The sequence below is a fragment of the Pinus tabuliformis genome, chromosome 6 (genome assembly GCF_031772625.1).
Source record: "Pinus tabuliformis cultivar Carrire ecotype Pingquan chromosome 6, CPIR1, whole genome shotgun sequence".
Taxonomy (NCBI): Eukaryota; Viridiplantae; Streptophyta; class Pinopsida; order Pinales; family Pinaceae; genus Pinus; species Pinus tabuliformis.
Window position 1 is genome coordinate 171123548 of NC_142292.1, and position 15167 is coordinate 171138714.

Here is a 15167-nt window from a genome sequence, read left to right on the forward strand (position 1 = left end):
TCCCCATTAGTAGTAAAAGAGGAAGAGGATGAACTTAATTCTCTGAGGGAGTATTGTTACCTCCATGGGAAAAATATGATGTTTCCTGAGAATATCCCAAGTCGAGAAGAGCTTAATAGGACATTTCTCGATAAACAATCTCAGGCCCAATTTCATGAATTTTATGCATAGACCACTGGGTCCAGATTTGAGGATAAGGCCCAGGAGATGGCTGCTCTGGATGCTGCAGAAGAGAACATTTTGCAAGCTGCATTTGGCTCGAACGATGAATCTATGAGCAAGATCATAATGATGGAGGAAATGCTTAATCATAGAAGAGCATGGGAAAACCCAATAAACAATTCCTTCAAATGGCCTGTCGTTGAAGGTGATTTGCGCTTAAGCAGTGGTGTTAATTCAGTGGACAATCGACAAAGTAAATCTCCTAAGTTGAGGAAATTCACAGATGCCCACCCTCTAGAAGAGGCTATAAAGTCAATTACAAACCAACAAATACAAGTACTGCAAGAAGCTCCGGATGTTGATAAATCTAACTCAGATGAGAATGGAAGGCCTCCAAACATACTTGCTGAGAAAAACAGCAACGGTAATTCTTCACCACCAACCTATGAAGAAATCGTTCAGAAGGGTGGTAAATCCAGCAGAACGAATTGGAAAACTCGACCCTTGATAGAGATTATTAATCTTGGATCTCCTATCAGTGAAGACGAGAAGCAAACATTTCCTTTCTACCAAGATCATAATATCGATGTTGTCAACTTAGTAGAAGGTGCAGAGTTGGAAAGCCTTCATGACTATCCCTTACCTAAATTGACAGGAAAAGCGGAGACAGAGCAAGCAAATGAAAGCAGAATGGAAGCATGGCACCAGCCAGCAATGGCCAAACAAAAACTACAAGATACACCAAGGCAACCAAAGCTTAAAGATGGTGTTTTGGAAACCAAAGCTCCAATTCAGGGAATACCCAAAGTTTATAATTTTAGAAAGGAGATAAAGGATGAAAATGTACCGGAAAACATTATCAACTCTCTGAATTCAAAATCCATACTATCTTCTATAAATAAAGAGGTGAAGGAGAAGCCTCAATATCAAGTCACTCAAATCAGACAAAAAAGCACAGTGAAGAATGAATCTGAGGAGATAGAATCATGCTCAGAAGAAGACTTATGCGAGGCTGAGGAAAGTAAGAAATATTGCGAGTATTGAAGGAAATGTAACTAGGCCAGGTCTTCATAAATGTAATTTTGATATTTGTACTTATTCAAGAAAAGATAAATTATTTTGATATTATTTGTCAATGAGTTTCTTGCTCATTGAAAATAGGTCAAGCACATTTTGAAGTGCTTCTAGAGAGTCAAAGTCAAAATGTAATTATGATGAGACCCTTTGAGCGCATGTTACATCATGTATGTCAACATACAATGTCATGGGAACACCTCCAAGCCAAGTCAAATCCTCTCCTAGCCTCAACGAAGTCTCCTAGTAGCCATATAATGAATAAAAGATGAAATATAATGAGACTGTCAAGTTGGCCTAAAGAGGAGGGATATGCCTCTATTTATAGACGTTGTCCACTCCTCATACAACGCATCATTGAGCTCTGAAATCAGCGAAGAAGCATAACTGAGAAAAGGTGGAAAGAAGATAAGTTTGAGGAGCCTCTAGTGCAGTGAAAGAGAAGAAGTAAAAGTCGAAGTCAAAGGGATTGTTTTTAGGGTGAAAAACAGTGACACGTTCGAGGAACAGAGTCACCTCTGTGGTCACAATAGCAGTAAAGTAACAATCTCAAATACATCATCGTTTGGGCTTCTAAATAGGCTTACTAAGCCTCCTATCCAAGCGAAGAGAGAAGGACCTCAAGCAAAGTTAGAAGGAGCCATATATCTACAGCTAGGACCCTCACACGTGCAAAGATTAGGGCTGCAGTGTTGTCACACTCAGCCTACTACCATACATCAAAAGGAACTCAGATGATTTAGAGAAGGAGTGAGTATCCTTAGCTGAAGGATATCACTAAGTAAAAGTATCTCTCCTTGAAGACCTACTTACTATAGAAGGAAGAACGAAGTGCCAAAAGAAGGACAAAGTGTCGGAAGACAAAGGTCCATGTGACGGAAGTTATAGTGCAGAAAGAGGAAGGATTTGATTTATGCTTGGAGGATATCCTAGTTAAGGGTCTAGGGTTTGGCAGTTGTTCAAATAAGAAGCTTCAATAAGAGAAAACTTACAAAGGGTTTTCCTCTCAAGAGTGGAGAGGTTTTGTCCCTAGCAGAGAGTCAAACTTTGTGGTCTTGTTATTTTGTTTTGGTAGTAGTTTGATGAAACCCACACACTAATAAGAAGAAGAAGATAAATTGTAAAAGTACATCACAAATTGTTATCAAGAACGAAGAATCATTTTACACTACTTTGCCCTAGATTCTTCAACAACGAGAACAATAGACTAATTACTCAAAACTTGAAATCAATAAGGTGTGAGTTCAAAGATGAAGATCAGGAGAATCATTCTGTGAAATCCCACACAAATACTACAGTTCCAAGACAGAGCGGTCGAACTCTCCATATTAGAAACTGCACAAACTAATTCTTTCCAGAGCTGATGCCAAATTTGGAGTCCATTTCAATAAACATTGAGACCGCTACTCCATCGTGCCTTTCGTCACACCTTGCCTTTCCACTGTTGCTGACAACCAATACATGTTTAAACGTTGTTGTCTCCTCCCCATTGTCAAGCATAGGTCTCTGAAGGGTCAATAGTGACGTCGGGTCATAACAAACTCGGTGCATATAATTGGCTCGATATAATATACCGCGTGGCAGATAATATGACTTTTATTATCAAACGCTGATGTGTGTGTGTGTGTGTGTGTGTATATATATTCAATACAGCATACGAATTATATTATATAATTATAAATTTATTTATATAACTGAATTAGTTTAATTAATTTGATTATATAATTTAATTAATTTAATTATTAAAAAAATATTATTATTAAAAAAGAAAAAAATAATCCAAGGGAATATTACTGATGAGCTACATTTTAGGATGATTGCCGAATTATATATATCGAGATGACATACACTAAGTGAAGAAAATCGAAAACATTAAAGCTTTGAGGACAAAGCTTTTTGAAGGAAGAGGCAATGTTACAAATATAAATTCTATAAAATAAATAAAAATAAATAATGTAAATATTAATAGTCAAAATAATGATTATGTTAAATAGTCATTAAGTGAAGTGAAAAGGCATGGCTAGGCTCTAAACAACATGCCCAGTCATGAAAGGACACCTGCCTAGGTATATAAGCAGGGCCTCATTGTAACATTTCTCATCACTTATACATTTTTATATATAATAAATTATTATTACAAAATACCTCTTGTATATTTTTACATTAAAGCCAACAAGCTACAGGTTTTGTTGCTTCAAAAGGTTTCTTGTGATTTGAGGGTAGGTGTGTTCACATTGGAGGATGGATGTGACTTTCAAAAATATTTTTTGTAGTAGACTTTGGCAGTTTTGAAGTCACTTTCCAGATGGAGCATTACCCCTTGGGGCTTGTGCACCCACATGTGGCGCAATTTGGAGTTTGGTGGTTGTTTTGGATATCTGTAGAAGAATTCATGTGCATTGAAGGGCCTTTGGGGGTTGGAAGCTTGATAGACAACCCTTCATTTGAGGAAAGGGTTATGTGTAAGGGTCTTGAGTGTTGAAAAATGTGTAACTAGGTTCGGTCTTCATAAGTATGAAATGTATTCTTGTAAATTATAAAATGAAAAGAAATTATTATTGTTGGAGCATGGGTTTCATGCTCAAGTTCTTTTATTTTATAGGTCAAGCAACCATCGAGTGCTTCTAGGGTTTGTCCTAGGTCTAAGAGTCATTGCCATATATGAAGACCCTAATGGGCACATTGTATCTTGTAAAGAAAAATTATGTGTCTTTAAGGTGTCGAAATGCCCTCCAAGATCAAGTCGGCCTAGGAGCTGTCAAGTCGGCCTAAGTGAAGAGCCTCATCTACCCCTTGAAGAGGCCTATATGTAGAGAGGAACTCGTCCTCCAAAGGACCACTCACTCATCTCTCATTCTATGCGAAGAAGAGGTCAAAGAAGAGGACGAAGGAAGTCAAAGTGTTTGGGCTAATTCTCTCTCCCACGTGCAAGTCAAAGCTAGGGTTTTTGTGCAAGGGTCATCTCTGGTTCGATCTTGGAAGGAGGAGAGGAAAGAAGTCAAGTGAAGTTCACTTAGGGCATCTCTCTAGCCCTAAGTCTCAAGGAAAGGAAAGTGAAGGGAAAAGGAAGGCTACTTTAGGAAGATCGAAGTTTTTCTAGTGTGGCAACAACAGTTGCCGAGGAGACAGAATTTCGAATTTGTAGTAGGAGGTCGAAGTTCTTGTAGCAGGAGGTCGAGTTAGAGGTTGATCTTGATCTTGGAGGGTATTTGTCTGAGTCACTAGGTCATGGTATTCGACAATTGAAAGATCTATAAGAAGAAAAGAGGTTTAAGGGTTTTCCCCTCAAGAGGGGTTTTGGCCCTGGCTTGCAGCCTATATACTGTGTCACTGTTCTTATTTTTTTGTTAGTTGTTTGATGTATCTCACATTATAATAATAAGGAACAAAAATAATAAATAAAAGGTAACACAATCAATTATCAAGTTAAAGAGAATTAGCATATTCATTGCCCTACTGAATTCTCAACATTGCAGCCCTAGTACATGTGGCATTAGAACCCTGATTTTTGCATTTATTTAGATTAGTTAATTTGTAGAGAAAGGCTTTTGCTTCTTCTTAGGGTAATTTAGGGAATTCTAGCTTAGAAAATCATTATTTTAATTTGAGGGAAGCTGAACACCTCTAGGTTGCTTGGAAGCAAGAGTGGAAGTGAGTGGGGAAGCAACAATTTTCAGAAGCTTCTGGGTCGGGAGTGAATTTTATATAATATATATTTTGGTACATATGTGTCAACAAAAGCATGTAGAATGATGAACTAGCTATAAAAAGCATAAAAACATGGATTAAACCATATAACATCAATCATCTAGTAGACATGGGATCATCAACATGAGCTACATAAACATCATCTGGTTCAAAGTCTTGTGAAAATTCTATCATTGCAGCAATTGATTTAGTTTTCCTACTTACTCCATAATAAGTTATTTATGAAATTACTTCAATAAACATTAAAATAAATACCGCTGCAGATATCGCACCGTAATACAGAAACAAACATATGCACAAGCATTAACACATTGACACAGATATTTTGGACAACAGTCCTTGGAAAAACCCAATGTGGGAAAATCGGTGCAGCAAGGGCGGATTTTATTATTCAGCAATTCTTCAATACAACAGGGTGCCAAACTGGCTTACCCACAGAGAGAAATAATTCTCCAGCACTTCTCCCAATCCCAGCGTCAACCCGGCTGACCTCTGCGTGGCTCTCAAACCCTCTGCGTCAGCCCTGGGCCTCTCTGCGTCACCCATGCAGGCCCAGCTAGTGACTGCGTAATCTTTTGCTGCCTCTGCATCTGCCTCTCCTGCCTCAGCGCTGATCTCCAATGGCTGATCCCGCCTCTCTGCTCCGTACTTGCTGCCTCCTGACTGCTCACTAGACCACTAGTTCAATTTCTCAGCTAACCCCACTCTAGAAATTGAATTGACTGGTCTCCCTCAGTGTGTTCTCCAAGTGACCCTCAAGCCTCCTCTTATACTTTTCTCATTGACAAATCAACGGCCGAGTTTAAGTCCCTAATCAACGACTAAGATAAGATCTGGCTTGATTTATGACTTTTGGACCATTCTAACACAGTTTTATATTAATTCACATCATTAAAAATATTAGTTATTTTAATATCTCCCAAACTGTTTAGAATCTTCCCAAACCCCTTTTGGGTATTAGAGATCTCATGTGCCTTAGCCTCTCCACCAATTTTCATGGCTAGAGCACATCCGATGCTACCCTAAATCAACACTCCCTCTTAGCGAGGACTGTGCTCTAGTAATACTCCTCACTGAGTACCACCCTGATCATCCGACATTGGTCCTTGTGCTAATGCTAAGCCTCGCTACCCAACATCCTCTACATTGCTTCATCCTTTATTGCTGCCCATGGCTCTGTTACTGCCACTGCTGCATCTATACAACAACTCCCTCTGCATCTGTGCTGCTGCTAGTCCTTTCTCCCAACACTGCATCCGCACTGCAACTCCCTCTGCATCCTTGCTATTATCACTCCCATTTTTGCTACTGAAACAGGTTCTTTACCATCCCCATCTTTTCCCTAAAGTAGTCAAACTTTGTCCTTCCAAGGGCCTTGGTGAGGATGTCTGCCACCTGTTCTCCTGTAGGAGTGTAGCTCAACTGTACAGCTCCTCGTTGGACACAGTCCCTGACAAAGTGACACCAGATATCAATATGCTTTGACCTATCATGAAACACTGGATTCTCAGAGAGCTTGATGCAACTCTGATTATCGCACATGATCCTGGTCGCCTCCATATTCCTTTTGAATAGGTTCACAAGCAGTTTTCTAATCCATATGGCCTCACACGAAGCTATGCTTGCCGCCATATATTCTGCTTCAGATGAGCACAGAGCCACGGACTTTTGTTTCCTACTACACCAAGAGGTCATTCTTGATCTAATGTTGAAATAGTACCCAGAGGTACTTTTCCGATCCACTGAACTTCTTGTCCAATCTGCATCAGTAAATCCACTCAATCTGATATCCTTACTCCTGGTGTACAAGTGTCCATAATCGATTGTTCCTGTAAACACCTGAGAACATGTTTGGCTGCTGCCTAGTGTGCCCTCGTCGGTTCCACCATGAACTGATTGAGAGTGTTGACAACATAGCAAATGTCTGGCTTGGTATTGACCAAATACATCAGGGACCCTATGAGCTGCCTGTATAGGGTGGGATCGACATCCTTGTCTTCTGATGCATCAATCTTCTTCTAGTTGGTGATCATTGGCGTAGCCATAAGTCTACAGTCCTCCATCCCGAATCTTTTCAAGATTTCTGTAGCATACCTCCCTTGCCCAAGGAAGATTTCTCCCTTATACTGTGAAACTTCCAACCCTAGGAAGTAGTGCATTTGTCCCAAATCCTTCATATCGAATTCTGTGGCTAGATTCTTCTTGCAGTCCCCAATGAGTCTGGATGATCCTGTCAGAAAGAGATCATCCACATACAATACTAAGATTAGCGGCTCGTTCTCTACAACTAGATAGTAGAGATTTGGATCCACATCACTCTTGACAAACCCCATCTTCTGCAAGTAGCCATCTATTTGACGATACCATGCTCTTGGTGCCCGTTTTAGCCCATACAAGGCTTTCTTCAATCTACATACATGAGACTTCTTCTCATGAGTTTCAAAGCCCTTTGGTTGCTCAACGTATACCTCCTCTTCTATTACCCCGTTCAGAAATGATGTTTTTACATCCATATGATGGATCTCCCATCTCATCTGGGTTGCAAGAAATATCACGGTCCTAATAGATGTACACCTGGCTATCGGGGCGAACGTCTCCTCATAGTCAATCCCTTCCTTTTGAGCGTACCCCTTAGCCACAAACCTGGCCTTGTATTTCTCAACATTGCCGTCTGCAACGTATTTGATCTTATAAATCCATCTTTAACCTACTAGTGATTTGTCTTGAGGTCTTGGCACCACCTCCCAGAAATCATTTACCATTATGGAGTTGTATTCCTCTACCATCACATCTAGCCAAACCTGATGTTGAGCTGCCTCCTTGAAACTGGCAAGCTCTCCATCCTGAGCTACTAATGCCTGATATCTATCTGGTTGTTTTTTCTCCCTCTCATTGTTTCTTGGCGCATCGATGAAGTCCTCTGCATCTCGCTGAATCTGACGAAGTTCCCTACTAGTTCTTCCTCTACCAGTAGGTGCTTCTATTCGCTCCTCCTCATCCTGAGAATCTTCCTTTCTTGAGGAAGAATTCTTTACTTCTGTTTGTTGAAGAGGCTTAACCAACAGCTCCTCTTTCGACTGTTCCTCGGAAGGCATATTGCGAGATCTTTTGAAAGCCCTATCCTCCATGAACTTCACATCTCGTCATACTACTACCTTCCTACTCCCTGGAAGATAGATTTTGTATGCCTTAGCGTTCTCGCTATATCCTACCAAATATTCCTTTTCCGCAGTCTGATCTAGCTTCTTCCTCTTTTCTTCAGGTATGCGGCAATATGCTAGACTCCCAAATATCCTGAAATGACTGACTTCAAGTGTCTTCCTTGTGAAGACTTTCTTTGGAGTAATCTTGCCCACTGCCTGATGAGGAGTCCTGTTCTGAACATAGACTGCTGTGTTGCATGCTTCTTCCCACAGGAATTTTGACATATCCTGATCATACATCATGGCCCTAGCTGCTTCTACAGTAATCCTGTTCTTTCTTTCTGCTACCACATTCTGCTCTGGATTATATGGAGTTGTCCACTCTCTTCTGATGCCCTCCTTAGCGCAAAAATCAGTGAAGTCCTTATCGACATATTCTCCACCATTATTTGAGTGCAAAACTCTTATTTTATTCCCAGTCAGATTCTCCACTAGAGCCTTGAACTCCTTGAATCCACAGAAAACCTCATCCGTGGTTTTCAGAAAATAAATCCAAGTTTTCCTTGAGTGGTCATCAATGAAGGTAAGGAAATACTCGGCACCATTGAGAGCTTTGACGGACATAGGTCTGCAGATATCAGAGTGTATCAATCCTAGTATACTCTTGGCCCTGTGTTTGCTCCTAGGAAATGCTGTTTGCATACTTTCCTAGAGCACATCCCCTACATACATCATTTCGTTCTGTACTCAGATCCGAAACTCCTGTTATAGTGCTCCTAAGAATTTGCAGAGCTCCATGGTGCAAGTGACCCATTCTTCTGTGCCATAGCTCGTTCAAGTCCTTGTCTCCATGACTGCCTATTAGTGCCATTGGTGATTCTAGTTGTAATCTATACAACTGATTACTTTTGATCTCGATCTGCACTTTCTTTTTCCAGCTCGGGTGTTTGACATATACCTTCTCCTCGATGAAGTAGATGTCATAGCCCTTGCCTTGTAGTTGCGACACGGAAAGTAAGTTCATCCCCAATCCTGGTACATGCAACACATTTGCAACACAGAACCATTTTGTCTCCAAGGAGAGGTACCACTGCTTAGGGCATTCTCTGTTGGGTGAGCCATTTTTGGCACCCTAGTTGTATTCTGAAAACTGCATAATAATAAAACCCGTTGAATAGCTGCACTGGTTTTCCCACATTGGGTTTTTCCGGGGAGATTGGTCCAAAAATAACGGTGTCACTTATTTGCTTGTTTTCCTTTAGTTGATGATCTGTAGATGTTGATATTGTACTTGTGTTTATTTTCAGTATTTACATGGTAAATAACTTGTTAAGTAATCAAACAAGTAGGAAAAAATAAACTAGATAGTACAGGAAGAATTTCTAACAGGTTAAACTTAGAAATTCCAACAGCAAGGACTATAAACTGACAATAGTAGTAGAACATAGCAGAGTCAAGGTCATTATGCTACATTACAAGAATTTCTCCATCATGATATTTGTGTCAAGTGCCAGTGAGGATAAGAATAACTCAGGCAATGCCACTAGAACTAGGCATTTCAAAAGAAAAGCTAAATTTTGACAAAATAGAGGAAAGAATTAAAGGGATTTGGTAAAGCTTATTATACAAAAAAAGCAGGCAACTTAATAGTATACATTGATGACAATCAATTGAAGGGCAACATGGAAGCTAGTTTCAAGTTTCTCTTCAAACAAAAGAGGCTAGTCTGTAAAGGGAGTCTCATGATCATAGGAGATCTTGCAATCAGGAATCAAATCAACTTCAAGATGGACTTATGGACATTACCTTCAAAGGGAGTTGGAAACTAGACAATTACATGTTGGTCAGTTACATTACTTCTAGATAGTTAGGAAGAAAGTCGAAAGATACTTATTCTCCAAAGAAGGTTGGTTGACAATCTATAGGTTTATGGAAACATCATTGAATGGTTTTGATCCAATAGTTGATTGGTTTGAATATTCGATCACATCATTAATAGAGCTAATGGTGATACTATTGATGGATGTTTCCACTTGGAATTTAATGGGAATGCTTGAAAGAATGTGAAGCTAGATAATGAGAAAAAAGTAATATCGACTTCAAACTAGAAGCAAAAATTGATAGGAAAGATCTTACAACTTGAGATTTGAAGATACATTGATTGTTTTAGCAATAAGAGATACTATTGATGATTGAGATATGGTATGGGTTTCTAGAAGGATATCTAGTAGATCCTTGAGCACTATAGAGGCAGAAGATGTGGCAGTTGGTTCAGACAGTTGTGAAGCAGAATGTTTGATGAACTACTTGATGACATGTTAGATTCAATTTTTGATATTGATCAAGGCTACATGAAGATTGACGAAGAACTAGGAAGGCCGAAGTGCTTGATGATTCATGACATGATGAAGTCGTGTAGCAATAGTATGTCTCTGTTGATGAAGTTGATAACTGATGCATTGATGATGTTTCTTTCTATGAAAAGGGATGGTTGTTTTTGAGACAATATTAGGCTTGTTATTTCTCCCATGTTTGAGGGGGAGTGGGAATCTCCTCCTTGGTTGAGAGGGAGTTAGGATGGACATCGTGTTCTCCATGTGTCATGTACTATGGCCAGTACTAATAGTTGTAAGGCTAGGAAAGGCACTAGTATGGAGAATGGTGGATTGAATAAGCATCAAGGATGTACATTCTTGAGTCATGTATTGTGATTGACTAGGATTAGCATCTTAAGTTGAATACATGGACTTGGTAAAGAATGGTCTGGAGGACATACTTTTCCTTGGATTAGAAAATGGTCCTGTGAGGTCATACCTTAGGAACACTCGAGTGGGGTATGTACCTGAGAGACGATGGTGTCCAAATTTATGCCTCCCAACATTGTGCTCTGATCTAGTGGAGAGATAGAGCTTGTTATTTTGACAATGTTGGCTATGATGATGTAAATAATCATTGATGCTTATCAATTTGGATCTTTTCTTATATGAATAATTCTACTTGAGAGTATCCTGCTGTGTCATTATGAATACCTCCCTAGTTAAGAGGGAGTGTTGAAGAATATAACTAGTGTCAGTCTTCATAATGTTATTTTTATCATTGATATATTTATTATAGTCATTATTATTTTATTTCTTGGTCAAAGCATGTTCTTCATGCTTATAGAGTCAAAATAGTCAAAATAATTTATTATGAGTCAAAATAAATGTATTTGAGTGAAGTTCCATTTGGACTTTTGAAAGAAAAAGAATTTTATTTTTGAGTCAAAGTGTCAACACAAGACCATGTCGGCCCTCCTTAGATAAGTTGGCCTAAGAGGTAGCTATTCGACCCTCTTGGACATGTATATATATGAGTCAACTTGACCTCTTGGAGACACATTTACTCATCATCACATCGCATTGATTTCTGTGGAAGAACAAGAAGAAAAATCAATCGAAATCAAAGGCGAGAGAAGGAAGTGAAAGGAGAGATAAAGTTTGAGCTTTCTGCCCTGTTTCTGCTCACACGTGCTAAGATTCCTACGATTTTCTGAGGCTTCTATAGGGCTGAAATTGAGCCTCCACTGCAAATCTGAAATTTCTGTGATTTTGACCAGAATTCAGAGAGTTTGACCAATGTTGACTTTGACTTGTTGGAGGTGACTTGGAGGAGGGCTGACTTGGGTTCTTTGTGGCAGTCTTGGCCTTGGTCTTGGGTCTTGGATATCTCATTTTGACTTGATTCTATTAGAGAAGGATTTCTGGGTTTTCCCCCGTGTGGGGTTTTGCCCTGGCTTGGAGCCTAACTTCTTGTGTTTGTCTCTTTTTGCTTCATGTTTTGTACATTTGTATAATTACTTGAAGAAGAAGATAACGTAAGTAATAAGAAGCCAACACACATTCACAAGTAATTATCAAGAAAGAGAAATCTTTCATTGACTTCTAGCACTTGGTTTCTCAACAATAATATGTTAGAAATTGAAAAAGTTTTACATGCCTAAACAACGATTTTGGTTTGAGGGAAGAGTCCATCTCCTCAACCATATAATATGGTAGAAAATGCTTAGCACACCTAATGAATTATTTTCCTACGAGTGAAGGGTACATTTTAGTTAAGGCCATGGTAGAGGAGTTCAATAAGAAATACCACCAACATCAACGAAGTTCAACAATCAATTACACCAACATCAAGGTACTTAAAGGGCTTCATGTTCTTGATCAAATGTCAATCTCATACCCTCACTCATGACAAAATCAATTGGAAACATTGCACTCCCCTAAATCTTGAAATCCTGATTAATAAATTGCCCACTATTTATTGTTTTCTCAGTAGATTCCTATAGAGTGAAGAACATTACATTATGGAATCAGTGATAAAATTTGGAAAGTTTGATGGTGTGACAATAGACAGATCACAAATTGGGTCAACAAAATTGAAAATATTTCAAATTGTATTTGCCAAAGAAGAAAGATAAAATTAAGAGTGGTGTACATTGTTTTATTAAAACGGTAAAGTGATTAATAAATTGCCCATCAATTATTATTAGGTTTCTCAATAGAGTCCTAAATAGCGAAGAATATTACATTATGGAATCAGTGATAGAATTTGCAAAGTTTGATGGCCTACCGCCTGTCAATAGACAAAGCACAAATGGGGTCAACGAAATTGCAAATATTTCATATCTGCCAGAGAACGACAAGAAATGAATTAAGAGTGGTGTACATGATTGTTTGAAAAGGGTAAAGTGATTAATAAACTCCCAGTATTTATTATTAACTTTTCAATAGATTCCTAGATAGCGAAGAACATTACATTGATGAAAGTATGATAATTCTCAAAGGTGTACTTGCAACAATATGAAACATTCAAGTGTCTTTTGAGAAAATAAAAAACGATTTCCATGATTTGAATCAATATGAACCTAATTGCTAAATATAAGAATTCATTGAAGTTGTTAGTGGAATTGAAGCTCAAACCAATAATATGGAAATAAGTTGGTAAGCACCAATCCATACATGAAGTTTTGTTCCCTTCTTCTCGAATGGATGACGCTTTTGTTGAGGACTGAAGGGACTGGATGTGAAGACCCTAACAGCGATAGAATTTTTTTTCCAAATAATTACAATACAAGATAAATCAAGATGCAGGAATTACCACTCACTGCATAGTATGTCTATGACAATTTTCAGGAAATTGGGATAGTTTTCAGTGTTCATTGGTGTTGATATATCACTAACTGATTGCCTGGATTGAGTAACGTGCTGCATTACTTTTGTGGCATCATCTTCCACTCACTATTGCTCAGATCCATGTAGTATACATCCTTTTGATTGCTCGAGGAACTCAGTGATCTATATTCATAATGAATAAAGGTTGTCGTACACAAGACCAAGAATGTCAGAGGACATTTATTCTTAATAAATTGACAATCACAAAAGAGATATTTAAATACAAAAATATACAATAATATTCTAACAAATTGATTGTTTTTGTGCTTTGCTAGTTTTCATTGCTGTTCATATGTCGCTAAATGCTTTGTTTGAGTTACATGCTGCATTACTTTTGTTACATCATCTTCCACTCGTTATTTTTCAGATCCATGTAGTATGATGACATCCTTTTTATTGCTCAAGAAACTCAGTGATCAAATTTCATAAGAAATAAAGTTTCTCTTATGTGAGACCAAGAATATCTTCTTTGACATATATTCTCAATAAATTGACTATCACAAAATAAATATTTAATACAAAATGGACAATAATATTCTAACAAATTGATCGTTTTGGTGCTTAGAAAGTTTGAGCTATAGTGTGGAATTGATTAAGGGGGAGATTTTTTATTTTACTATCTAGAATTATTTATTTATTTATTTATGTTGTCTATGGTTTCAGAGCAGTGAAGGAAGCATGGTTGACAACAGTATTCTATTAACAGACGAGGAGATCAAGAGAAGAGAAAAATTTGCAGAAATGTTCAAGGTCCAGAAAGAATGTGGTGGGATTATTGAACATAAAAAGCTTGATGTGATTTTACCAGGGATGTTTCTGCCTGGTATGGCTAATGCATCTGTTGATGTACTGGATAGTGTAAATCAAGTTGTTTCCATTGTCGAAGAAACAAACGTGGGGCAAGGTTCAGTGGAGGCAACAGAAGCTGTGGACTCAGATGTACCTAGCTCTAGTACAAGTGCTCTATCTGTTAGCAGGGAAGAGATGTTGGGGGATCATACTACAGTTGAACACTTGGAACCTGGTGTCAGGGAGCTGCAATTTGGTAGGAGTAAAAATAACTTGAGAAGGAATTATAATCAGCAGCGTTCTCATGAAAGAAAGCAGCGCTCAAGGCAACACACAGGCTCCCAACCAGAAAAGACTGTTTGGGTCAAGAAAGAATAGGATGCTCCATATTGACTTCTCAAATGTTGAATTACTTTTTACTGGTGAAGGAAGACAGATGCTGCATTGGACATTTATCATGAGGTAGGCTGTCAAGTACCAGTTAATCTTGAATTTATTATTTGTTGAATTATATGATAGCAACTCATATGATGCTTTCATGAACTGTTTTGTTTTCAGGATTTCTTATATTGTGTACAAATTTATTGTGATAGGAGATTCTGTTTTGCTCATTACTGACAGAGATTTGCAAGTTCTCTGTAATTTTTTGGGTCATATACCAGAACTATATGTTCTAAGATGGTTTTGGTGGGGACAGCATATTTAGTTATTTTTCTATCAAAATTTGTAACAGTAATCATTGTTAAATGGAAAGTTGGAGAGGTATTTCCCTATTAACCCACAAATGGTAAATGCTAAAGTGGTTTGTTCTGATTTTGTACCAGCAGGGTTGATATCTTGGTTGACATTAAATTTGAGTGAAAAGTGCAATCATTTCATGGCAGTTCTGGGATGATTATTGTTGTTTTATTCAGCTTTTTCCCAAAGGACTTTTAATTTCTGATCCCCTAGTGGATTTGGTGTTTAATTTCTTACTTTTTTTTTTTTGGTTAAACCGGTTTTCTGAATGTGAAGACATAAGAATGATTAACACCTAATTGGGACACAGGGATTTGAGGAAATGCACATCTGACTTACGACTCAG

The 15167-nt window shown here is 38.3% G+C and overlaps 1 protein-coding gene across 3 annotated transcripts in view; it reads left to right on the top strand.

Moving 5' to 3' along the window:
* The window catches only part of LOC149257936 (uncharacterized), a 371741-nt gene extending 357246 nt beyond the window's left edge, over positions 1–14495 (top strand). For all 3 annotated transcript variants that reach the window (XM_089414602.1, XM_089414604.1, XM_089414607.1), the window contains one exon: positions 13958–14495. In XM_089414602.1, coding sequence (XP_089270728.1) covers positions 13958–14461 — 504 coding nt within the window. In that variant the 3' untranslated portion in view covers positions 14462–14495. The remainder of the gene's footprint in view (positions 1–13957) is intronic.
* The last annotated feature ends 672 nt before the right edge of the window (positions 14496–15167 follow it).